The sequence below is a fragment of the Micromys minutus genome, assembly GCF_963924665.1.
Source record: "Micromys minutus genome assembly, chromosome: 28".
In the NCBI taxonomy this organism is placed as follows: domain Eukaryota; kingdom Metazoa; phylum Chordata; class Mammalia; order Rodentia; family Muridae; genus Micromys; species Micromys minutus.
Window position 1 is genome coordinate 18,810,498 of NC_137963.1, and position 26,335 is coordinate 18,836,832.

The window sequence follows — 26,335 nt, forward strand, 5'->3', positions numbered from 1 at the left end:
TACTACATTGGGTTGTTTCTTTCCCCTCATTGTCACAGCTACACCCTCGCTGGCCCTGACACCATCGTCTGCCAGGCCAACGGCAAGTGGAATTCAAGTAACCAGCAGTGCTTGGCCGTCTCCTGCGACGAGCCCCCCAATGTGGACCACGCCTCCCCAGAGACTGCTCACAGGCTCTTCGGAGACACCGCGTTCTACTACTGTGCAGATGGTTACAGCCTAGCCGACAACTCCCAGCTCATCTGCAACGCCCAGGGAAACTGGGTTCCCCCGGAGGGCCAGGCTGTGCCGCGCTGCATAGCTCACTTCTGTGAGAAACCCCCGTCGGTTTCCTACAGCATCTTGGAGTCTGTGAGCAAAGCGAAATTTGCAGCTGGCTCGGTGGTAAGCTTCAAGTGTATGGAGGGTTTCGTGCTGAACACCTCCTCGAAGATTGAATGCCTGAGAGGTGGACAGTGGAGCCCTTCCCCCATGTCAATCCAGTGTATCCCGGTGCGGTGTGGAGAGCCTCCAAGCATCACAAATGGCTACCCGAGTGGAACAAACTACAGTTTTGGGGCCGTGGTGGCGTACAGCTGCCACAAGGGCTTCTATATCAAAGGGGAGAAGAAGAGCACGTGTGAAGCCACAGGACAGTGGAGTCGACCCATGCCCACCTGCCACCCTGTGTCCTGTAACGAACCACCTAAGGTCGAGAACGGCTTCCTAGAGGTAAGAGACTAGCAAATGGCCCATCCCTCATAGGGCCACCTACCACGATCGATTCAGTATTTCCAAGTAGAGGCAGTGGACAGACTGAAAGAGAGACGGCTCCTCGACACACAGTGTGTATCGAGTAAAAATGAATCAAGATCATTAGGAAACCTTACAATACACAGCTTTTCAAATTTTTATTTTATGCATTCGAGTGTTTGCCTGCACATAAAGCCATGCACCCTGTGCAAACCTCCTGTAGGACTAGAGTTACACACAGTTGTGAGGCACCATGTGGTTGCTGAGAATTCAACCCTAGTCTTCTGGAAGAACAGCCAGTGCTCTTGACCACTGAGCCATCTCTCAGCCCCTCAATATACATCTTTCTGCATTATAGTAGCCTATAGTTATTCCAAGGCTTTTGTAGCCACATCTTAGCCATAAATATGAAGTTAGAGCAAGCCAATATTCGTGAAATTCCATTTTGCTTTTATAAAACTGGTCACCTAAGTGGAGATCAGAGGTATTTATTGTTACTCTGGCTTTTAAGAGAACTATGAGGTGCGGTTTTTGCATTGTTCTTTCGAGATATCCAAAGGTAATCTCACCACAATGAGCAAAGTGCTCAGTGTCATACAAATGTGACCTGCTCACACCACTAAGTGTGTCAGGAAGACAAGGAGGGTGGTAGTGAGAGCTCAAGTGCTTTCTCTGCAAGAGCGAGGGGTGAGCTTAACCTCTGGCCCCAGGGAAAGAAAAGCCAGAGATGGTACCACACACCTATAACCCCAGTGCTGGCCAGGAAGACACGGCTGGATGTCAGAGCTCACTGGTCTGTGGGCCTGCCTAGGCTGCCCCACAAGCAGTAGTTAAAGACTGCCCAAGAAACAAATAAGGAAAACAAGCTAGATGACGCCTGAGATATGACACCTGAGGTTGACTTCTGGACACACTTACATCCGCATATACCAAAAGAGAAGGGGGTGGGAGGACAAGGGAGGAGAAGAGGACGAGGAGAAAGAATGGAAAGAGGAGGAGGAGAAAGAAGATAGTCTAGTCTTCCAAATCAAAGGCCATGGTGCCATTTTAAGTAGACGATATTTTAACCGAAATAGTTTTTAATACATCTAATGCATACCCCCCCTTTTTTAAGTTACTAAGTTCTCTGTGAATATCGTTGGCACTGCCCTTCAACAAACCAAGGTCTCTGTAGACCCCTGGTCTGTCGGGTTCTATAAGAATTCATACCTCATTGGGTCTTCCACATCTTACTTCCACATTTTCCCTTATAAAAATCAGGGCAGACCGGCTTCAAGCAGCCTAAATCTTTACTCGTGGAAGTCCTAGCTGATTAATTGTAAACACAGGTCTTTGGGTTCTGTTCTTGACTGTCAATGTACCATCTCTGTTGGTCCGCCTGTTCTGTAGGCTCTGCTGACTTTCCTTTCCCTGTTGTTCAGCACGTTACTGGCCGGACCTTTGAGAGCGAAGCAAGGTTCCAGTGCGACCCAGGCTATAAGGCAGCTGGAAGCCCCGTGTTTGTCTGCCAAGCCAATCGACAGTGGCACAGTGATGCCCCTCTGTCCTGCACACCTCTCAACTGTGGGAAGCCCCCTCCCATTCAGAACGGCTTCGTGAAGGGAGAAAGCTTTGAAGTGGGGTCCAAGGTTCAGTTCGTCTGTAATGAGGGATATGAGCTCGTTGGTGATAATTCTTGGACTTGCCAGAAATCTGGCAAATGGAGCAAGAAATCGAGCCCCAAGTGTGTCCCCACTAAGTGTGCAGAGCTTCCTCTCTCAGAAAACCAGCTCGTGCTGAAGGAATCAACTTCTGAGGTAGGCGTGATGACTATTTCCTGTAAAGAGGGCCATGTCTTGCAAGGCCCCTCTGTCCTGAAGTGCTTGCCATCCGGGCAATGGAATGGTTCCTTTCCTGTTTGTAAGATGGTCCTTTGTCACTCGCCACCCTTGATTTCCTTCGGCGTCCCTGCGTCTTCCGGTGCTCTTCATTTCGGAAGTACTGTCAAGTATTCGTGTGTCGAAGGGTTTTTCTTAAGAGGCAGTCCAGCCATCCTCTGCCAGGCTGACGGCAGCTGGAGTTCTCCCTTGCCCGAGTGTGTTCCAGTAGAATGTCCCCAGCCTGAGGAGATCCTCAATGGCATCATCCATGTGCAAGGGCTTGCCTATCTCAGCACCACCCTCTACACCTGCAAGCCGGGCTTCCAGTTAGTGGGCAACGCTACCACCTTCTGTGGGGAAAATGGCCAGTGGCTTGGAGGAAAACCAATGTGCAAACCCATTGAATGCCCAGAGCCCAAGGAGATTTTAAATGGCCAATTCTCTTCTGGGAGCTTTCATTACGGACAAACCATCACATACTTTTGTGACCGAGGCTTCCGACTCGAAGGTCCCAAATCCCTGACCTGTTTGGAGACCGGTGACTGGGATACGGATGCCCCCTCTTGCAATGCCATTCACTGCAGCGACCCACAGCCCATCGAAAATGGTTTCGTAGAAGGTGCAGATTACAGATACGGTGCCATGATTATCTATAGCTGCTTCCCTGGGTTCCAGGTGGTTGGTCATGCCATGCAGACCTGCGAAGAGTCGGGGTGGTCCAGCTCCAGTCCGACATGTGTGCCCATAGACTGTGGTCTCCCCCCTCACATAGACTTTGGAGACTGCACTAAAGTCAGAGACGGCCAGGGATATTTTGATCAAGAAGAAGATATGATGGAAGTCCCTTATCTGACTCCTCACCCTGAACATTCGCAAGCAACAGCCAAACCCTTGGGAAATACAAAGGAGTCCCCTGCCTCGCCTGCGTCCCACTTTCTATACGGCACGATGGTTTCCTACAGCTGTGAGCCTGGTTATGAACTGCTGGGAATCCCTGTGCTGATCTGCCAGGAAGATGGGACGTGGAATGGGACCGCACCCTCCTGCATTTCTATTGAATGTGATTTGCCTGTTGCTCCGGACAATGGATTTTTACATTTCACACAGACCACCATGGGCAGTGCTGCCCAATATAGTTGCAAGCCGGGGCATGTTCTAGAAGGCCCCCACTTGAGACTTTGTCTGCAGAATAAGCGGTGGAGTGGCCCCATTCCACGCTGTGAAGCTGTCTCATGCGGTAAGCCAAACCCACTCAGAAATGGAGCCATCAAAGGGAACGACTACTCATACCTGGGTGTGTTACACTACGAGTGTGACTCTGGCTATGTGCTCAATGGCACTGAGAAGAGAACATGCCAAGAGAATAAGGCTTGGGATGGGCACGAGCCCACGTGTATTCCTGTGGACTGTGGCTCACCCCCGGTCCCCACCAACGGCCAAGTGAATGGAGAAGAATTCACGTTCCAGAAGGAGATTGCGTATTCTTGCAGGGAAGGCTTCGTACTTGAAGGAGCCAGGAGTCGTGTCTGTCTTAACAACGGAAGTTGGAGTAGTACCACCCCCAGCTGCATGCCCGTCAGATGTCCTGCCCCACCACAAGTGGCAAACGGGGTGGCAGATGGCCTAGACTATGGGTTCAATAAGGAAGTAGTGTTCCACTGTCTAGAGGGTTATGTGTTGCAGGGAGCTTCAAAACTCACCTGTCAGTCCAGTGGGACTTGGGATGCAAAAGTTCCCATCTGTAGACCAGCTACCTGTGGTCCTCCTGCCGATCTTCCCCAGGGCTTCCCTAATGGCTTTTCTTTTTATCATGAAGGCCACATACAGTATCAGTGTTTCACTGGTTATAAGCTCTATGGAAACCCATCAAGAAGATGCCTTCCGGACGGTTCCTGGAGTGGCAGCTCTCCTTCGTGTCTACCTTGCAAGTGCTCCATGCCCATCATTCAACAGGGAACCGTCAACGCAACTGATTTGGGCTGTGGAAAGACGGTCCAGATTGAGTGCGTCAAAGGCTTCAAGCTGCTTGGACTTTCTGAAATCACTTGTGACGCCAATGGCCAATGGTCTGACTTCCCACGCTGTGAGCATGCTGAATGTGGCCCTCTCCCAACCATACCCAATGCAATCGTCATCGAGGGTGGCCCTTCAGAGGACAGCGTGGTAACTTACAGCTGCAGACCTGGCTACGTCATGCAAGGTAGCTCAGACCTGATTTGTACCGAGAAGGGGACATGGAGCCAGCCTTACCCAACGTGTGAACCCCTGTCCTGTGGACCTCCACCGACTGTTGCCAATGCAGTGGCGACAGGAGAAGCACATACTTACAAAAGCAAAGTGAGACTCAGGTAAGACCGTGTGTGACTGTGGAATCTGCAAGGAGATTATAAAATGTAGCTAATTGGAAAGAGAACCACCATCTCTGGGCTGACCTCCGAATCCCAAAGCTTTTAACATTTTATTTACTCAGGACTATGTAGAAATCCATTTACTGTGACAATAAAAGTGTTACCCTTTTCCAGATGGTGGTTCTAATTTAATCTTCATGGTCCTCACAGAGCTGCAGGGTCCTCTAGCCAGCCTCAGACACGTTTGAATCACTGAGCAATATAAACGCAGAGTCTAGCCAGCCTCTGCTACTTAAGCTAAAAATTTGGTGTCACATAATACTCCCCTGTCGGAAGGTGATTATTACGTTAAATATTAAAACGAAAGACATAAAAAAAATTTGGAATAAACTTTGGGATTAAAAATGTATTGGAATAAATAACCGGTGGATTCAAAAGCATCTCAATTCAAGATTTCGTTTACGTTTCTGGGAGAAGCGTAGGCATTGATGCCTCGTACCTGGTTGACAACTCAGCACCTCTTCTAGGGTGGTCCATTCTGAACGTTTCTGCCCCACCTTCATGTTACCCCGAGTGTAGTAAAAAGCAAAGTCTGTAGAAAGATGGAATGTTAGACAGCGGAAAAGTACCAGAGACCTGTGTGCAAAAGAGTGAACAATCAGTCTGTGACTTTGAAGTATATTTTAAGACTGTGGATGTTGATATGTCAGGCATTTCAAGAGCCACAATGCCACTGCTTGTCAGGATTCACCTGGGGCTTTGTCCTCAGCACGTGACAACTGATCTTTGCTTAGCTTCCACTAATTAGGTTGGTCTGATGTTCCCACCTAACCTGGTTAATATGTAGAATTTAAAAGGTGTCCTCCAGTGATCACTTATGAATTAATTAAGTGGTTTGGGTTGAAAGGCAGCACACAGGAGTGACAGGAACATGGGTCAGAAGGCTCCCTCTAGGGGACTCAGCTTCTCCACATCTCACACTACCCAGGCAGAGTCATGTGGCTTCCAGAAGGGTGACAACCTCATTGATGCCAAATGGCAACGGGGATCCTAATGGCACCTGCACATGAGGTGGATGTGAGAATTGGATGAGTTGGTATTTGGAAAGCACACAGAGCGGTCACCAGAAAATAATCACTGGATGGAACCATGGCCTGCATGAGTATTAAAATTTGTAAATCACATGGAAATTAAGAGCCGGTTTGACTTAAGTTGTAACTATTCTATAGCTGTAACAGTGCTTAATGATCAAGTTTAGAAGGGGTACCTTGTACAAGCACCTCAGACAGTACAGTAAGCAAACCATAAACACCATGTCATAGTCCTACCAGTATCTGCGTCCCCTTTGAACTCCTCTATCACTTCTAGTGGCTATTTCAGAATGAACAGACAAGTAAAGGAACGTAACTCCAGCAACATCTAAGACAACTTTGGCCTTGCTTAGTCTTGAGTGTGAACCACTAAGAATTTATCTGGATGTTGCTTTATCAACTTTTCATGCAGTGCGTTATCCATCTGACCTTTGAGCCCATTTTCAGGTTTCTCATAAAATGGCTCCTGAGCCTGTTCATCTGAGCAGCAGTCGGCCACAGGGTGTACTTCCTTGTAGGTGTTCACTTCCTTGTTCGCACTGCAGGTGTCTGGAAGGGTATGTGATGGGTTCGGACACAGACACGTTCATCTGCCAGCAAGACGGCCGTTGGCTACCTGAGAAAATCTCCTGCAGTCCTAAAAGCTGTCCTGTGCCGTCTAACATGACGCGCGTACGTGTTCACGGAGATGACTTCCGGGTGAACAGACAAGTTTCTGTGTCGTGTGTAGAAGGGTTTACCTATGAAGGAGCGGACCGGCCAACATGCCAGGTCAGATGCTATGTCTGAGGTGGGATATGTAAGTTAGCTCTGGCATCTGTTGACTATGAACAAAACTCATGTCTTCTTGTCGTGGAAAGAACAAGTTCCTCCAGTTTTCATTTACATCCAAAGATTAGAGATGTTTCCTAGAAACAGAAGGTGGGGCTGGGGAGGTGGACTGGTGCTAAAGAGCACTTGCTGCCCCCACAGAGGGCCGAGGTTTGGTTCCCAGCACCCACATGGTGGCTTGCAGCTGCAACTACAGGTCGGGGTTCTGATCCTCACATGCACAGAGAAATGTGCTGGCAAAATAAAATTGTCTAACAAGGAGGAAAAAAAGAAATAGAACTTGTGATTTTTCCTAATATTCCCAGTTTAGATTAAGAAGGAGCCAACCTTAGAGGAAATGTTAAAAACAGAACAAAAACACGGGGCTGGAGAGATGGCTCATTGGTTAAGAGCGCTGACTGCTCTTCCAGAGGTCCTGAGTTCAATCCCCAGCAACCACATGGTGGCTCACAACCATCTGTAATGGGATCCGATGCCCTCTTCTGGTACGTCTGAAGACAGATACAGTGAACTTGTAAATATTTAATTAATTAATTTAACTAATTAATTAATTAATTTAAAAAACCTATAGAGAGATAGTCATAGCAAAGCATTCCATGCCCCGGTGAGTATCTACAAAGAGAACACTGTCATGGGCTGTGATGGCCTTAGCTGGAAGGCCCAAAAGCTGCACAAGCAGACAGGAAACAGGAGGGTTCCCTGGGATAAAAGGTGACTATCTACACTACCCTCGCTCAGTTCACCCTCTGGCTAGCATGCTGTACTGCGCACTTCCTTATGGGATGCCTCTGTTTGGGAGAAAGTGCTTATTTTGTGTTTCTGAGGTGCTGACTGTGAAAAACCTTCTGACCATTCCTGTGTTTTTAAGACCTACCGATAGATCAAAAGCGACTCTACTGGGGAAACCCTGGGCCTTTGTGACTCTCACTCTGGGGATGGGTCTGCCATAGAAACTGGACAGCCATGTGTTAAATCCTAACTATGACTCTGTGGTCTGTTCTTTAGCCTGATGGGACATGGAAGCCACCGTTTTCTGATGAGTCCTGCATCCCGGTTGTTTGTGGGCAGCCTGAGAGTCCAGAGCATGGATTTGTAGTCGGCAGTGAATACAGCTTTGGAAGCACTATTGTTCATCAGTGTGACCCTGGCTATGAATTAGAGGTACGCTAACAAATTGTTTAACAAAAATGAATGTGCTATTTTGATATGCTTAGAATTCTTTTTAATATTAGAATAAATTAACTTTACCAACACTGCTTCTAAAAACATCCTATTATATTTTATTACTTTAATTTCTTAACACTTTCTAGAAAAAGGGTTAAAAGATGACTTAGAATTTTTAAGCACACAAAAATTATCAGCCAGGTGTGGTGACATATTACCTGTGATCTCACCTACCCAGAAGGCAGAGACAGGTAGATGACAAGTTCAAGGCCTGCCTGGGCAACTATCAAAGATTTGTCACAAAACAGACATAAAGAAAGGGTCAGAGGATATAGCTCAGGATAGAGTGTTATCTAGCACATTCAAGGTCCTGACTCAATCCCAGTTTAAAAAACAAATTAGGGTTGGAGAGATGGCTCAGCAGTTTGGAGCACTTGCTGTTCTTGCAGAGGACCTGCGTTAGGTTCCCAACACTCATGTCAAGCAGGTCCAAACTGGTCCCACTATGCATCATTGAAGAACAACCTCAACAAGGAAGTACTAGACTGAATGCAAGCACTTCACCAGCAGTGAGTGCACGGACCCTGGCAAGCTTCTACTTGAGATGCCAGGTTCCCTTGGGCCTTAGTTTGGGTTGTATTGCTGTGAAGAGAGGCCATGACCACAGCAACTCTTATAAAGAAAAACATATAATTGAAGCTGGCTTACAGCTTCAGAGAAAAAACTGGCTTTCAGTGTCAGTTACATTATCATCATGGAGACGAAACACAATAACACACAGGTAGACATGATGTTGGAGGAGCTGAGAGTTCTACATCTTGATCCACAGGCAGGAGAAGTAAAAACTCAGACACACTGCCCTTAGTTGAGCTTCTTAGACCTTAAAGTGTGTCTCCCCATCCACCCGCTTCCTCCAGCAAGGCCACACCTATTCCAGCAAGGCCACACCTACTCCAGCAAGGCCACACCCACTCCAGCAAGGCCACACCTCCTAATAGTGCCACTCCCTATGGGCCCAAGCATGCAAACATGAGTGTATGGGAGCCGTTCCTAGTCAAACCACCACACCCTGTGGTATATCTAGCCTGGAACCTCTCAGAACTATGCTAAGAAAACCTCAACTTTATCTTTAAGATGACTCCTAATTGCAATATTATAGCCCCAGCAGCAGCTGTGAACTTTAATGGGAAGAGCAGTAGTTGCTTCCTGAGAAAGCCTTATCTCCCCATCTAACTGTCTAAATGAGCGGCTGTGAATCACAGGGAATCATCATCTGGCTTTTCAGGAATCTCCCATGTTTATTACAGTGATGTGTAAGAACAAGTCAGCGGTTAAATGTTTGTGGAGTTTTCCCCTCCCCCCTTTTTTTCCTGTCTCTGAAATTGGGGTGCTCCTTACATGAGGTGGCTGATCTTGAAATTTCTTAAGAAAACGTCTATACATTTCTGGAAACAAAATATACCAAAAAAAAAAAAAAAAAACCTCGTAAAATTTGAACAAGTTGGTAATTTAACTTAAAATGTTGGGGTGTCTGAAGACAGTGACAGTGGATTTGTATGTATATAATAAATAAATCCTTAAGACAAATCATAGCCAGTCAATAATAAAATGGCTGTTAAGGCTCAAACAATCTAAGGCTCTAAGAATCTGTGCAAGTTGTTTGCGAACTTAGATAAGACGGGGCAGGTGTGCCAATAGATCTAAAACTCAGACTTAATAATAAGGGAGACAAATAAAGGGCAGAGAAAGAAAAGGGAAAGATGCTGAAAAATGTTGCCACAATCTAAAGAGGAAGCAAGGATAAGCCGTCTGTTTTTAGAAAGTTAATAGCTACTGATTCATTTGAATTTATATTAGAATAAAAAGTGACATAGTCAGATTACGCGCAATTCAAAGAATTAGAGGAAGAGAGCAAAGGAACACTGGGAAAATGCAAAACCATTGACTCCAGTGAGTGCCTCACTGGAGAGCTGAATAGGGAGGCCATTGTCTGATTCTCTTAAACTATTAACACGTAACTTACATTACGTTAGAAAAGAATTTTTCTGTCTAAAGAAAAAGCACAAGGGTTAAAATTTGTCTTTGGATGGAGAATTGTGGAAGCTTTCTTTTTCAAGTTTTCTAATGAACCGGTGTTACTATTTCATTAAGAAGATAATCAAAATGTATTTTAAAAAATCCTGAGATTTATGGAACTTAGGGATTTTTGTTGTTTTGTTTTGGAAAGTCAGGACAGGACATGTCCCATTAGAGTCAATAAGATCTTTGCAAGTGAAGATTTATCAGTAATTAAATGCCTTCACGGAGGATATCAGTAAACAGAGATGAAAGCAAGCAAAAGGAACTAGCAGCTCCCTGGTTGTTGCTGATTCAGAACATACCTAGAATGTATACATACATACATACATAATACATGCATACATACATACATACATACATGCATGCATGCATGCATGCATACATACATACATACATACATATATACATACATGCATGCATACATACATACATGCATGCATGCATGCATGCATACATACATACATACATACATACATACATACATGCACACTACATGCATAATCATAATACAGGGAAGAGAAGAAGGCTCAACTGCTCGTCCAGAGGACCCAAGCTCAGTTCAAAGCACCCAAGTCAGCTGACTCCCAACCACCTGCAACTCCAGCTCCAGGGAATCTGTCACTTTCTTCTGGCCACCATGAGTTTCCATATACATGAGACATATACTGAAACACACATGAGCATAAGTAAAATTAAAAAATAATACGTCACAAACCTCACGTGCTGAAGTTCACACTTACAGCGAAGCTTCTGAAGACCTACTAAGGAGGCTGGAGAGAGGGGTCTGGAAAGAGTGTTCACTGCACAACCATGAGGACCTGAAGCTGAAAGACTGATACTTTCTCATGGAAAAGCCAGGGGTCTGCACACATGGCTGTATCCCCAGGGATGTGGGGAGTGTAAACAAGAAGATCCCTGGGGATTGCTGGGCAAACTCCAGGTTTAGTGAGAGACTGTCTCAAAGGATTAAGGACCTTAGGTTGGTAGGTTAAAAAGTAGATGGATGGATGGATGGATGGATGGATGGATGGATGGATGGATGGATGGATGGATGGATGATTCGATCGATCGATTGATAGATGAATCGATCGATCGATTGATAGATGGCAGGTAGGCAGGATAGGCAAGTAGACAGATGGACAGACAGACAGACAGACAGAGCAGGATACATTTCTGGCCTCTCTGACTGACATTTGTGTACCATAATATACCACACACAAGAGACAGAGGTGAGCAGACCTTAAAACGTGGTCTTTTTTAATGTGTAATGTTAGAAACCTTAACTTAGTTATTGTCTCATAGTTGATTAGAAGCATAATACAGGTTGGGAACACAGATGGTTCCAGTAAGAGGTAACAGAAAAGTATGAAGCAAAGATCTACAAAAATCAAACTCAGGAATCAAAGACTGGTGCATTAGTTCTCACTGGAGGCAAGCAGCCACGTGGCCATGAAGAGCTAATGGAGATTAAGAAATATATTCAGATAATTACAAATTATTGTTCAAGAACATTTCAGAAGGCGGAGAAGTGAGTTTTAGACTTTACCAGATTATTTAAATGTTAAATACATAGGCCCTTAATAAATTTAGATGTAATAAATAAGTCTCATGGTTGAAAATTTCAGCCCTCAAATCAATATATCTCATATGCTTTGTTTTATGCCTGAAGTATTGAAAGATAAATGAATTTAGAATATTTTCATTTTTATTTTATTTTATTTTTTCATTCAAAATATTTCTAAGTATACTAAACAAGTTTATCTCTGACATTGCTGGCTCGTTCTTCGAAAGTCTTTTCTGTGGATTGTGACTAGCTGTCATTTAAAAGAGAAGATAAAGCCAGGTCTGCCGTCATCACATGACCCTTCCAGGGAAGGACTGCGGTGAAGCTATGTTTTAGATTCTAAACTTCACACTTTATTCATTTATCATTCCAGCCCTAAGCCACCCACGTCAGTGGCTAAGACATTTGTGTTCCCTTCTTGTCTCTATTGTAACGTCAGGACCCTGCTCATCAGCCCTCTCTGTTCGTTCACAGGGGAACAGGGAACGAGTCTGCCAGGAGAGCGGACAGTGGAGTGGACAGGTGGCCGTGTGCAGAGGTGAGACAAGACCCACCACATATTCATCTCAACCCCCACCACATCCATCCCTAGTAACAAAATAGGTAAAGGCAGATACACTACACAGGACTAAGTAGCAATCTTCATTGTGAGCATGTGGCAATTCAACAGATACATACATTATGTTTTTTTCTATATGGAATGTTACTTGGTTTCATTCATAAGTAGGTATGTATATATGTATATGTTTGGTAAATATATACATATGAGTATTCCACATGCACACACACACTCGATACAAAGTACTTTTGGAAAGCAACTATAGCAAGAGATGCAAAAGAGATTTGGGAAAGTATTTAACACAGGCTGTGTTTTTCCTTTTAGAGAACAGATGTGAGGCTCCAGCTGTGTTTCCCAATGGGAATGCTGTCTTGGAAAACACCACATCAGGACCCAGCCTGCTGTTTTCCTGTCACAGAGGCTACACCCTGGAAGGGTCTCCTGAGGCACACTGCACCGCAAATGGAACCTGGAGTCACCTGGCTCCCCTCTGCAAACGTGTGTGTTGACTTTAGGGGTTGTTTTAATCACATTCTGCTTCACAGCTTGCTTCATGTATATCTCTACTCTAAGGGAAAATGCCAATCAATGAGATTGGTCCGGGGGGGGGGGCATTTGTGGCCATCAGGCCCAATATTATGGGATAGTCTAGAACTTTACTTATGATATGTTATAACAGCCTGTCTGAGGGTGAGCTTTTATCAGATTCCTCGGCTGAGTAAATTCAAGCATTAAGAGAAAATACAAATTAATGAAAACATTTTGAAATGAAGATATTGTGAATTCTATTGTCATGAAGATGGGGGGGGTAAAAAGGAAGATGATACGGTTAAAGTCTAATGTTAATATAAAACATATAAACCTGGTAAATCAAAATGATTTGACCATTTGAATGGAAACCATGCAAATGGAATACACTTGAGAAGGCTTCTGACTAGTGTTTAAGAACAGTAGCACATGAACGGAGCCTTTAGAACTCAGAAGACCCTACCTCAACAAGACTTATTTCATTCTCACTTAAAATCAGAAGAACTGAAATAGCCTGAAGCCTGTGTCCGTATGTGTGACAAACTCTTGCTCCGAGCAAAATCAGACCCTAGCAACACTTCCTGTGTTTCCTTCTAAGCTGTGGAAACATCCGGTGTTTAGCCCACAAACACAACATGAGGTTCAATCATTCTGTTCCTCACGGTGCAGGTCTAAAATGGGGCTCACCCTACATGGCAATGTCTGACGCTTCTCTCCTTCTGTCCTCTCTAAAGGACCCTTAGTAAGAGGATGGAGTTCAGCAGAATTTGCCGTGCTGTGTCAGAGACCGCTCAGTGTGGCCTTGATCCATTATGTGCCTGATGTTTTATCTTCACAGATAATCTCACATGGATCAAAAGCAAATCTGTGCATGTGCTTCAAGTTCCAAATTGTTAATCCTTTCTCTGCTAGGCATGGTGGGACTGAGTCAGGAGGGGTGTGGGTTTGAGGCCAAAGTGCTCCATTTTCGTTTTAAGATTTATATTATTGTCATGTCCTGCAAAGCCTCTACTCTGTCTTTAAAGAGATAAACCAGGAAAAGAGAAGAACGCTCAGTAAGCATCTGCCTCACCTTTTACAGCAAATCCATGCCCTGTCCCTTTCGTGATTCCTGAGAATGCCCTACTTTCTGAAAAGGAGTTTTATGTGGACCAGAATGTATCTATCAAGTGCAGGGAAGGCTTCCTGCTCAAAGGCAATGGTGTCATCACGTGCAACCCTGATGAGACGTGGACACAGACAAACGCCAGATGTGAAAGTAAGTCCAGAGCCCAGTGAGGCCCATTAGTGTGCAAGTTCCTATCTCTCTGAGTTTTTCTTTTTCCTTTAAAAAAAAAAAAAACGAATGTATATTTTATTTATTTTTAGTGTGTGTGAGAGAAGGGGGAAAGGGAAGGTGGAGGAAGGAAAAAGAGGGAGAGAGGGAGAAAGCAGGAGTAACATAAATCACACACCTGGAGATCAGAGGACAATTGAGTTCAAAGGACCCAACTCAGACTCTCATGCATGTGTCACGCATGTTTTACCTGCTGAACCATCTTCTTGGCATGTGAAGTTGTAGGGCTTTTGTTTTTGTCTTATGTTAATTAATGCTTGATTCTGTTGAACACAGTGGTTTGGTTTTTTTTTTAATATTTGTGATTTTTTTTTCAGGAGTATGAGTGGTTTTGCCTGCATATATGTTTGTGTACCGTGTGCGTATTTGGTGTCTGTGGAGGTCAGGAAAGGGAATGTTGGAACCTCTAGAATTGGAATTACAGGTAGTTATGAGTCACCATGTAGGTGTTGGGAACTGAACCTGGGCTTGCGAGAGCAATCAATAAATGATCATAACTTCTGAGCCATCTCTCACGTTCCGTGAAGTTATTTTCTACCAAGTAACTTAAGTCTACACAGTTGGATCTCTATACTATTTTAGTCATCATATTCATTGGTGTTTAATACAAGAAACAATTATCTTTGAATACTGAACATTCTTTTAAAATAAATTTTCTAGACCAAGCTAAAACCTCCCTGACTACGAGATTAGGGTTCATTCTCTGAGTAGATTTGTCAAAATGTGCTCTTCTGAGAGAAAGCAAGGCACCATGTTTAAAACATGTATTTTCTTCCACATCACCAGAGCCTTCACAGTATCCTTTACTAGGCTACAGGTACTTCCTGCCAACAAAATTACCCTGAGATGCTTCTCTGTCTTGAGCATGCATCAGTAGAACTTCAAGAGCTTGCTAAAACACTGATTAACCAGGCTCCACCCCATTAGTCTCTGAGTCTGTTTTTTTGGATGAGGCCAGATAACATCGATTTCTAATAGTCCCTGGGTGTTGCCTATGGATATTGTTATAGCTTGACCATGAAATGTCCCTCATCTACTTGTGTTCTCTGTGCTTGGTCCCCTGCTGACAGCAGTACTTTGAGAAGTGCTGGAAACTAGGAGGTGAGACCAAGCTGGAGGAAGGTTACTGGGGCAGTGTGCTCTATGAGGTAAAGGATCATCTCAGCCACATGGTCTCATGCCCACAGTGTTCTGTCGAAGCATGAGGCGAACCTTATGGAGCTGTGAGCCACAATAAAGCCCTTCATCTCTTAGGTCATCCCCGGCATGTATTTTGTTCACAGCGGTGAATAAGCAGAGGAAAACTACTCCTGGTCCAGGAGCTGTAACTTAAGAACCGCTGGCCCAGCACCATGTTAGTCCACCCATGCTACAACACTGCCTCCTTTAATCTTAAGGGCCTTGGCCTGTTCAGATTAACTCCCGATATCTATTACCACTTCCTGCTTGCGGTTTAAGCATCTCTCTAGCCAACCTCCTACCACTCGTCTTCCTTGCTGCCCGAGCTACTCTGTCAAGAGCAGTCAATAGCAGTGTTAACCGGGTCTAACCACATGCAAAGCGCTGGACGACATAAGAAACTTTGCTCGAGGTGTGTCCCATCTTCATAACACTTGCCCTTTGAATAGGAATCAAAACACATGCACGTGAAGATGCATGTGGGTTTGAATCCTAGCCTCCAGAATTGTAACTCTGAACTTGCCTGAGTGCCTTAGCGTTCTTTTAGTTTGAGGATGCTCATTTATTAATAGTAATAACAATACTTACCTTGTGAGTTTGTTCTCTAGAATAAACCAGTTGATGTATGCCGCATCAGCAGTTCCTCTAGATGAAAAGAGATGCCCAGTAACTCAAACACACACACACACACACACACACACACACACACACACACACACACACACACAAATTTTTTTAGCTAACAGTGTACTTCAGTGTTAGAAAGTGTTAAACACACATATACACACAGAGTGGGGGTAAAGGACACTTCAAGAAAACTCCATACTGTATTTTTAGGATTTGGCTCCTAGACACTTAGAAATCTACCCCTACCAAAAAGGAAAGAAGTGGAAATCCTTTAGATTTCTCTTTGGCCTTCTAGTCTAGTTTCAAGCCACCTGTCTGAAGGGAATTGGGCCAAGTGGCCTCATTCTGCCCACACATCTGTACCTTGGTTCTTGGCTCCCTGGTGCTTTACCATTCAGGCCGTTGGAAATAAGAGCAGGGAGAGAGACGTGTGTTTGTTACAAATGCTCTTTCCATGCAGGCCAGTTGACAGTCCGTATTCTAGAGTGGATCACAAGTTGCCTTGGAGAGGAGACGCTTCCGTGATTGTTAATCCTCCGGCCTCTTTTACGTTTTCTGAGACAGGAAGTCTTTGGATTAAAACTGAATATCCATCCTTTGCCTAGGCAGCAACCTTCCACATCCTGCCTACCTGCTTCTCATATTAATTCCTCCAAACTCGTGATTTACAATGTAAAGCCCAGTACAGGCTCTCGAGTCGGAAACCCCAGAAATGTGTGTTTTAAACAACAGATGATTCCCACGTGAGTCGTCTGAGATCCGTGCTTTGATTATCAAAGTGCTATAAGCCAACCTTGAGTTTCCTGTGAGCTTTCTATAGGCTGTTGCCCCAGTTTTAGAAGCCTCCCCCCTCTGTCCATCAGTGCTCTCTAGCCTAGACAAATGCCACTTTCACTGTGGTTCATACTTTGACAGCTCTTAGCACAGTTACCTTTACCTTGTTTTTAATGGTACGTCATCTTATCACACAGCTCACAGGAAATTTACTACATTACATGTCTGGTGTTCCCTCTGAGCGTGTATTTCTTCTCAGTCTCAAACACACAGGCATTTCCTCTACCTGTTAAACTATACCTTGCCCAACCTCAATGTGGTGGCTTTTGTTTTGTCATATTATATTTTATTTTGCCGAGATTATTATAATTGTTTCTTAGGATTCCTCTCTAATGAGAGATAGAAGGGGAATGGATCTGGATAGGAGAGGAGGTGGGGATGAACTGGGAGGAGTAGCGGAGAAACTGTAATCAGGACACAGTGCATGAGGAAATAATCTGTTTTCAGTAAAAAGAAAGAAAACGTAAAAACATCACACAAACTTATTTTCTCCTCTACCAAAGCCGACTAATACTATGGCAAGCAAATGCCCTTCAGTAAGACCATGAGGTCTTAAGATTTACACGAACCAGATACCTAGCAACACACGGGGTTCAGCCCTGTCCTCAGTGCACCCGACAATTATCTTGAGATGTCTTATAAAAATCTTCAAAGCAAATGCAGCTATAATAATCTTGATTTAAGTATACAGTACACTTAGCTTTGAAGAAACAAAAAGGGACGGTTACTCAATCTAACACAGATCCCCAGAGACACTTTGCAGTACCAAAAAGGAGTCTTGGATTTCATGAAACTTAGCCACTGGCTGGTATCAGCATCCATTCATATTCTAAATATATCCTGAGCACTCCCTGGGTTGAAGTCACTGTAATAACAGTAACAACATTTCGTAATCCGAAATCATTAATTGCTCTGCAGTGGTAGGCTACCAGGCTTTATCCCCCGTACTAATTTGATAAACGTTTGTTACCACCTTCTCCAGCAGCCGCCTCACTGGCCAGGTCAGAGGGCTCACCTGGTTCTCGGCCACATGTCCTTGAGTTTGCAACAGCTCTGCCTGGACATTTGAATCCCAAGGCAAAGACCCGGTGATCTTGTCACCTAATTTGACTAAAGCTGTAGATTATTCTTTCGGTTCCTAGTATTCTAGACATGTTACACGGGTGGAAATCGTGTGTGTGTGTGTGTGTGTGTGTGTGTGTGTGTGTGTGTTTTATCTATGCTCTTTCATCGGATTCAGTCTTCATGGTAAGGCTGTGTTCTGTCTGGGTAGCTGTAAAGGCTTGATTGTTATCTGTGTCTTCCCATAGAAATCTCTTGTGGTCCTCCAACTCACGTAGAAAACGCAATTGCTCGAGGTATGCATTACCAATATGGGGACATGATCACCTACTCCTGTTACAGTGGCTACATGCTAGAAGGTTCCCTCAGGAGTGTTTGCCTAGAAAATGGAACATGGACATCACCTCCTATCTGCAGAGGTAAGGGAATATTTGAATGATATTAATAATAATAAATGAGGCTGCTGGGAGATGTGGACAGAGGTCACATGACCAACAATTAGTACACAGGCCCCCTTGAAGTTCCTTGACTTTAAATTTGGCTTAGCAACTGTGTCATTTTCCTATAACTCACTGACTTACATTTTGTACATTTCTTCAACATGGGAAATGATAGCAGTCTCCACGTACAATGCTCTAGCACGTGTACTTTTCTGACAACATCTGAATGTTTGTCTGAAATTGCAGTTGGTTTCTTCATCCTAAAAGTATTTGCTATAAAGCCAAAAACTGTGATGCTGAACAGTCTAAAATGGTCAGATTCAGAGTTGTGGAATGTAGATTCAGGGACTGAGGGAAAAGGCATCAGTCAGAGAACATAAAGTTTCAGTTGGTTAAAATGAACACAGTCTAAAGATCTAATGCATTCCTACTACAATGAATAATATTGTATCGTAGTTTTGCAGGGATGGATGAAAGGGGGCAGGCAGAGGGAGGGAGGAAAGAAAGGAAAGGGAGGGGAGGGAAAGAGGGAAAAGCAACTGGTAATTATGTGTGCTAACAGATGGTAATTAGCTTGACTATGCATGTTTTATACATGCATAAACCAATCAAGTTCTAAGTTGTCCATACAGTTTGCGTTTGACCATTTCACCTCCATAAAGTTGAGGGCAGGTGTGATTGTAACTGCCAACAACGTGTGCCTCTCCTCATCTGTTAATTTTTTTTTCTTGGTGTTCAATTGTATTTCTCTTCTCTCAAGCCTGAGTCATTTATGAATTGTGAATGAGTCCTGTTCTTCAGCATCGGCTTTCCAGAATTCCCTGGAATTATGAACCACCTTGTTCTCTTTCCAGCTGTCTGTCGGTTCCCATGTCAGAATGGAGGGGTCTGCCAACGTCCGAATGCTTGCTCCTGCCCAGACGGCTGGATGGGACGTCTCTGTGAAGAGCGTGAGTCTGTTTTTGAACAGTGCTTTGAGACCCTTTTATTTGCAGAGAAGCTGCAGGCTTGGGAGAGACAGTTCCTGCGAATTGCCTTCACTGTTCCAAGGAACTGATTGCCTCAAATCTTTGCAGTGAACCAGTGTGTACAGCTACTCTAACATGTTAATAGGCTGCCGATTTATCTACAATATCTATACTTCAGCCAGTGTCTCACGAGCCACTTGGAGCTTAGCAACCGAGTCTTCTTAGGAGGGGGCTTTGTGACTGTCACAGCCCTCTCTCCCCGTCCCTCAGTGCTATTGGGCCACAGCCTTTGCTACAGCTGGAATTACTGTGCAGTACCACAGAGCACTGTGCCTTTCAGAAAACATGGGAGCCCTTAGTCATGAGAAAGCCAGTCTAATTAAGAGAATAGGGGAAGTCACAAGCCCTAATCTATACAATGCTTAATAAATTAACAGAATTTTGGTCTTTACTTAAACCATGTTCAGTTTATCAAATGTATATAAATAGCTGCTTGTCATCTTTTATTTTATTATCTGTGCCCACACCATAGGCCAGGGCAGAAAACAACTTCCAGGAGTTGGTTCTCCCCACCAAGGGTCCCAGGATCAAACTCAGTCATCAGGTTTGCTTAGCATGTGTGTTTACCTGCTGAGCTATCTGGATGGCCTCGGTGACTTTTTAAAAATGATTTTACAGTCTAAAGTGTGTTGTTCCAATGTCTTAAACATGTAGGAATAAACAGTTTCATGTATGGAGAGGCCACGCTGAGTCCCAGGTGTGACAGGAGTCAGGTTACACCTCTTGGGCTCTTTCCCTGCTGAACACAAAGCCAACTCCAAAACTTATTCAGTGTGATTTTTTAATCTTTTTATTTTTAGGGAAATGTGCAATGGCTGTGATCAATTAATCCTAATCAATGATTTTCCCGATGGCTAATTTTTTAAAAGGCCGCCACAGTTTTTCTTCTCCCCTCCCCTCGTTCCTTTGCATGTGGAGCTGGCTCCCAGGCTTCAGTGAGATAATACTTAGGGTACAAAGATTCTGGGATACTCCAGTCACAGGCAAGATAAGCTAACTTAACATGCTGAGCATTTACCTGTCCTTCTGCATAAAGCAAAGGCATTGTAAGACCCAAATTGAGTCTTATCTATTTGAGGCTCCCATAAATGAGACAAGAGATCAGGGATCGATGCAAAAGCAAGAGGTTTATTAGCCCAGTGCACTGGGGTGGCCTACATCCAGAGGACAGGCAACCCCCACTATCTGTTTGTACAGTTTTTTATATACTTAGTAACAGGTAGGCCACAGCGATGATGACAAGCATTGGTGAATTTAGTTGACTTTTAAATTGATTGGCTGCTACCAACATGGGTCATATTTCAGGACCTCTGCCCAGGGCCACCCAGATAAGACACTTCTCCCTGGGAAGAAGTACTGCTTGGCACCTGCCTGGGTCATATAATTAAGGCTCTTCCCCTACATTCCAGGGGCTGCCCAGATAAGGCTGAGGCATTCTTTCTTGTAGCGTGCGGAACTGCAAAATCCCGCAGTGGGGGTGGGGAGCTGTAAGACCCTCAGTGAGAAGGGGAAGCTGTAAGGAGGGTGTGGGACTACTGTCCCTCAGCGTCACATACTGTGATTTGCATAGAAGCATCTTGGAGAGGCTTTAAGCTGTAGTCTGGTTCAGTCAACCGGAGATAGAACTTGAAAGTCTGTGCTTCTAAACCAGTTCCTAGTCCATACACAGCAACGATTTCACACGTTCAACATCAGTCCTCAGCTCCTAGAAGTACTGTTGTACTATTGCTACTAAAATATTATAAACAAGAGCCTATGGTACAGCCTAAACAACTCCAAGCAGAAAGCCTGAGGCAGCGTTTTACACAGTTCTCCTAAGGAATTCGAAATGATGATCAATGAAGTTCATGCTGCTTGTGTTGCAAAGACTGGAAGCAAAGGGTTAACAAACACTTTGGACAGAGTGCAGAGTGTCCTCCAGGAAAGAGCGCTTTTGGCTTCAGTGGTTATATCTGAATAAAGATCAGTCTTCCGCCCTGATGTGCTTTCCCACTGATATGCATTAGTAAGCAGAGCAGATACCGGAAGATCCTCTAGGGAGCCATTGCAAAGTTTCTCCTGCAGCAGAATGGGTTATGGACATTTGAGCAGATCTGAACGTGAGTATTGTGATCAAACCCTTTTCAACACCGTTTTAATGGTTTTTCATTCTGTTTTGTTTTTTGTTTTAGCAATATGCATACTCCCCTGTTTGAATGGTGGGCGCTGTGTGGCCCCTTATCAGTGTGACTGCCCCACAGGCTGGACTGGGTCCCGCTGTCATACAGGTAGGCTTCTTCCCGTGGTTTGCTTTCATGGTTTAGTTTTATGAAACCATAGGAGACACAAATGAGTCGAACTTGGACTCAGCATCGGTGTCAGAACAAAAGGGTACCAGCCATTCCCAAGAACATCTCAAGATGGTCCCAAGGCTACCTCTCAGCGCCAAACTGTATCACCACCAAAAAAACGCTTTTCAGGAAATTGCACTAAAGAATTCCATCGGTACCTCTTCTTGATCCTTCCAGAACGATATCTCTCACCTCCTACTGAACCCCACCAGCTAGTAAAAGGCCTCTTCTCTGGATCCTATACAGCATCTACTAGTTGATTCTCAGTTCCATTTCCTGGCCAACCATCACGAATGATCACTGGATGATTCTTCCACTCAAAGACATGGAGTGTACAGACACATAGGTACAGACTGTCGCGTTAACTGAATCTCAGCTACATCAGACAGAAGCCTTGAAGAAAACATGGGAGTGGCTTGTAAAGATGGACAGGATCGAGTCAGGAAATGTGGCAAATTCAAGGTGATGGACTAGGCCTTGAGGGCACAGGAGCCCTGGGGGGGTTTTAGGCAGGAACAATACTCAGTGATGGGTGGGGGCTGGAGATGTTACTCTGTGGTTAAGAGCACTGGCTGCTCTTCCAGAGGACCAGGGTTCAATTCCCAACACAGTGTGTCAACTCACAACTGAGAAATGGTCATCAAAAACAGCTGTGGAAAGCTGGAAAAGGAGGACCGGCGCTACTTGGTGACAGATCTGACTGGAGGAGTGTTGGCGAGGGGGTGGTGATGCCACTCTTTCCGGTCTGACCTCGGGAACTGAAATCAATACCACTTCCGAAGCTAGAGGAGCCAGGATGAACAGGCTGGTATCTAAGCAAGGAGTGGAACCTGAGGAGTCTGCGACACAACAGCGCGGCAATCCGAAAGGCAAGATAGTTCGGGCTCCCAGCAAATACCTACAGATTGAAGACAAATTTGGGCATCACCAAGGAAGAACCTGTATGGAGAGAAAATGGTGCCAAGCAGAAGACACTTGGCATGAGTGGCCCCGGGGACAGGATTGGGATGGAGGAAACGGTTCAAAGTGAGAATATTGCTAGTGATGGCTCCCGTCATCAAGGATCACCTCCACACCCGTGCTCCTGAGAGTGAGTCATGTCTTCTTATCCCCACAAACGGAAACTGCGGGGAGCCGGATTGAGATGCTCCAGTTTTATTTTTGTCGGGTTTTATCCTGATTGTCTCGTCATACTTTTTTTCTGATTAAATGGTAAATGAGTATGTCCTGCTGGCCGGACCATTCTTACTCTTCCCGAGCAAGGGGGTTCTTCAAGGGGAAAGCCTGGTATTTACTTCTCCTTCATGTTCCCGTTCATCCCTGGTTCTTCATCCGGCACCTGCTTAGCAGACAGCTGGCTGTATGCCATGGCGGATGGATGGACGGGCTTTGTGTCCAGGAAAGGGCCTGCCTTGCTGTAAAAGTAAAAGTCATAACCAGCCCTCCTTCAGTGGCTGTCTGATTTCCTTCCTGTAAGGATTCGCCTGCCAGCTTGAGCTTGTGGGTAATGGACTTTCATCAATGTTTAGAAGCCATGCTGTTTTAACAGACAGGCTTGTGCACATGAAGGGTCTGTAGGCTTATGACAAAGATTCCTATAATACTAGATCTTTCAGGGTTTCATCTGTGACTAATTTGAGTTCTAATTATGGTTCTCTAATTCTAATTAATGCTGATATTTATAACATGTGTGTGTATATAAATTATATTGATGCTGATATTTATAACATATATGTTTTGTCTGCATGTTTGTCTGTGTACCACTTGCATGCCTGCTGCCCAGAGGTCAGAAGAGCCATTGGGTCCCCTGGAACTGGAGTTGCAGATGGTTTTGACTACCATGCGGGTGCTGGGAACCAAACGCAGGTCCTCTGGGAGAGTAGCCAGCTCCCTTAACCACTGAGCTCTGCGTGACAGACCGAGCCTCCTGTAAACTGCTGTCTGACTTAGTCAATCCAGAGTTTATTGCCAGCTCCCTCCAGAGAGCCATAAATTAACTGAGTATATAAAACACTTGGATCAGAACTAAGTTCCAGACTGGTTGCCTCACATTAGAATAAAAGTAGTAAAATATTTTAAAAGACAGAACCCAGCAGGCTTGACATGATTAGTAAAGCTGACCTACCTCATCGTGGTGAAATTTAACATAGGGACTTGATGTGAAACCTACCCCGACCGGTCCCCCCATAGCTCAGTGGGGGTGGGGTGTGATGTGGCCTATGGTCGCAGTGAGGAATGTGGGTGAGGAATGGTCAGTGGTAGCTCAGGGTGAAGAAAGGGCAAGTCCTACCCCATGGGGGCCTCTGAGGTCTTTAGAATGCTTAGTGTTGTCTAAGAGAATGCCCGCATTCCATTTCTCCCATCACAGCTGTTTGCCAGTCTCCCTGCTTAAACGGTGGAAAGTGCGTAAGACCCAACCGATGCCATTGTCTCTCAGCCTGGACAGGACACGATTGCTCCAGGTAAGACAACCCAACACAAGGCTGAGCTGTCACTCCTGGACTCTATTTCAAAAGTGGGAGATGGAATTCAAGAGCCGGAAGGTATCTCTAGTTGGAGTGTAGACTTTGTTCGTTGCAGGCTATCTAGGTAGTCTCTCTAAACCTTTGCTAAACCCAAAGTGAGAATTAATCAAGTCAGAATTGATGAAGAAGACAAGATCTCAAAAACAAACAGTATTGAGGGCCCTTGAGCAGCTCATATGCTAAAACTGGAATAATGGTGTGTGCAAACACACACACACACACACACACACACACACATACACACACACAACATTAAATAAGTACATAAATACTAAAAATCAGTAAAAATTTACATAAATGGTAAAAGTAATATTCTTGAACAGAAAATACAAAATTAAAAAAAATACAGCTTATTGGAAATGTCCTAGCAAGTTTCAGTATAATGATCCATACCTTTAATCCCAGCATCTGGAGGGAAACAGGAGGGTCTCTGCAAGTTCTAGGCCAGCTAGGGCTGTACAGTAAAACCCTGTCTTAAAGAAAAAAACAAAGGAAAGGAAGGAAGGAAAAAAGGGAGGAAGGAAGGAAGAAAGGAAGGGAGGGAGGGAAAATATCCCCAACCAATGTTTGCACTATGTAACTATAGTAAAATGATTAAAGTTGATAAAAATGTTTAGTAATATTTTAATATTTCCAAACCTCTTCCTTCTCCCCAAGAATAACCCTCATCCTTAACAAATATTATGCCTACTAGACTGGTTACCCCCTTTTCTATGAGCATCCTCCAGATTTCCCCCATCTCAGCTCATCTTTCCTGTTAAACATGTTGATTTTCCTGTTTCCTCTTCTTTCCTCAGGAAAAGGCGAACTGGGCTGTAACCCAGCACCCCACCACCCCCCAAAGCAGGATCATCTCCTCCCAGTAGGTCCTGGAACTCACACCAAGAAAGACCAACATGGTGCTGGGGCTTTTTTTTGTTTGTTTGTTTTATAAGCTTCAGGTTGACTTTTTATTTGGAGATCTATTTTGTTATTTGTGTGTGTGTGTGTGTGACGATCTTTCTTACATGTTTGCATTGTTTAGATATGCTGGCATTTTCTATATAAAAGTTATATTAAAAGGGCCCTGCTCCATCATCATCAGATGTACATACTCCGCTGTCTGCTGGAAAAGCCCCCGGAATACATTTTTATTCAATTACTTAAAAATGACTTCCCATTAAAATATATTTTGCTACTAAATAAGATTTTTGCTGGGTAGTACCAATCTCCCCCTCCCCTGGGGTGGTTAGGGAACAAAGAAAAGAACTCCGAACTTCCTTCTAATCCTCTGGCATAGAAGATGATTACTTGTGTTGCACTGAATAGTTATGCTAAAGGAGGCCTCTTGTTTACACGTGTGTGACTAGAAAGGTTTTCTTTCTTCATTAAAAGAACCCCAGTTGGTTCTGGTAATGAAGAAAGTCTGTCCTGGTGTTGAGGGTGACTTGGAGGATCCTTTTCCACATTTGGGTGGTTGTGGCATGGTCATGATTTATAAGTAAACATACTCTAAAAAGTTCTCAGAGATGGCTCCTGGTTTTCCCAGAAAGGAAGGGAGGAAGGTAAAGAGGGAGGGAAGGAGGGAGGGAGGCAAAAAAGAAAGAAGAGGGGGAGAAAGGAAGAAGGGAAGCAGAGAGAGAAGGGGAAGCAGGAAGAGGGGGAGGGAAGTAGGGGGAGGGAAGGAGGGAGAGAGGGGGAGGGAGGGAGGGAAGGAGGGAGAGAGAGGGAGGGAACAAGGAAGGGAAGGAGGGAGGGAGTTAGGAGGTGGGAGGGAGGAAGGGAGGGAGGGAGGGCAAGGGAAGGAGGGAGGCAGCTACTTAAGGACAGTCAAGCTGCCCCACTATTTCTATGACCTCACCTACTTACATCATTATACCTATTTCAGAATAAAGACTTTCCAGATTTCAGAAAATAAAGCCAAACCCTAGATTCCATTTCAATATAGGAAATACACAATCATACTGGCTCCATCCTCCAGGAGAACTTCTGTCACTAGGCACAGGGGACACTGTAGCACTGCGGAGACAGACATTCAGGACACACAAGAAGGGTCTTGCCGTTCCTATGGTCTCTTAGCCACTGGCTTGTTCTCCTGACATCCTTCCCACTTCTCATCCATAAGCTTGTCCCTCAGTTTGTCCGTCAGCTTCACCCCACGTTTACCTTCACCATTTATAATCATAAAAGTACAGAATAAAGTTTAAATCCGTGATTAATAGGAAGTAAAGTGGTACCAG

General features: G+C 44.6%; 1 protein-coding gene across 1 annotated transcript in view; it reads left to right on the plus strand.

The window, feature by feature from the left end:
- Nucleotides 1–25,285, plus strand: part of SVEP1 (sushi, von Willebrand factor type A, EGF and pentraxin domain containing 1) — a gene marked incomplete at its 5' end in the record, with an annotated part of 166,163 nt that extends 140,878 nt beyond the window's left edge. The window contains 12 exons of the mRNA XM_080940297.1: nucleotides 39–711; nucleotides 2,154–4,939; nucleotides 6,576–6,801; nucleotides 7,867–8,022; nucleotides 12,143–12,206; nucleotides 12,552–12,725; nucleotides 13,837–14,013; nucleotides 18,042–18,212; nucleotides 19,088–19,183; nucleotides 21,433–21,528; nucleotides 23,960–24,053; nucleotides 24,914–25,285. Of these exons, the coding sequence (XP_080796423.1) occupies nucleotides 39–711; nucleotides 2,154–4,939; nucleotides 6,576–6,801; nucleotides 7,867–8,022; nucleotides 12,143–12,206; nucleotides 12,552–12,725; nucleotides 13,837–14,013; nucleotides 18,042–18,212; nucleotides 19,088–19,183; nucleotides 21,433–21,528; nucleotides 23,960–24,053; nucleotides 24,914–24,935 (4,735 nt within the window). The 3' untranslated portion in view covers nucleotides 24,936–25,285. The remainder of the gene's footprint in view (nucleotides 1–38; nucleotides 712–2,153; nucleotides 4,940–6,575; nucleotides 6,802–7,866; nucleotides 8,023–12,142; nucleotides 12,207–12,551; nucleotides 12,726–13,836; nucleotides 14,014–18,041; nucleotides 18,213–19,087; nucleotides 19,184–21,432; nucleotides 21,529–23,959; nucleotides 24,054–24,913) is intronic.
- Nucleotides 25,286–26,335: the final 1,050 nt, after the last annotated feature.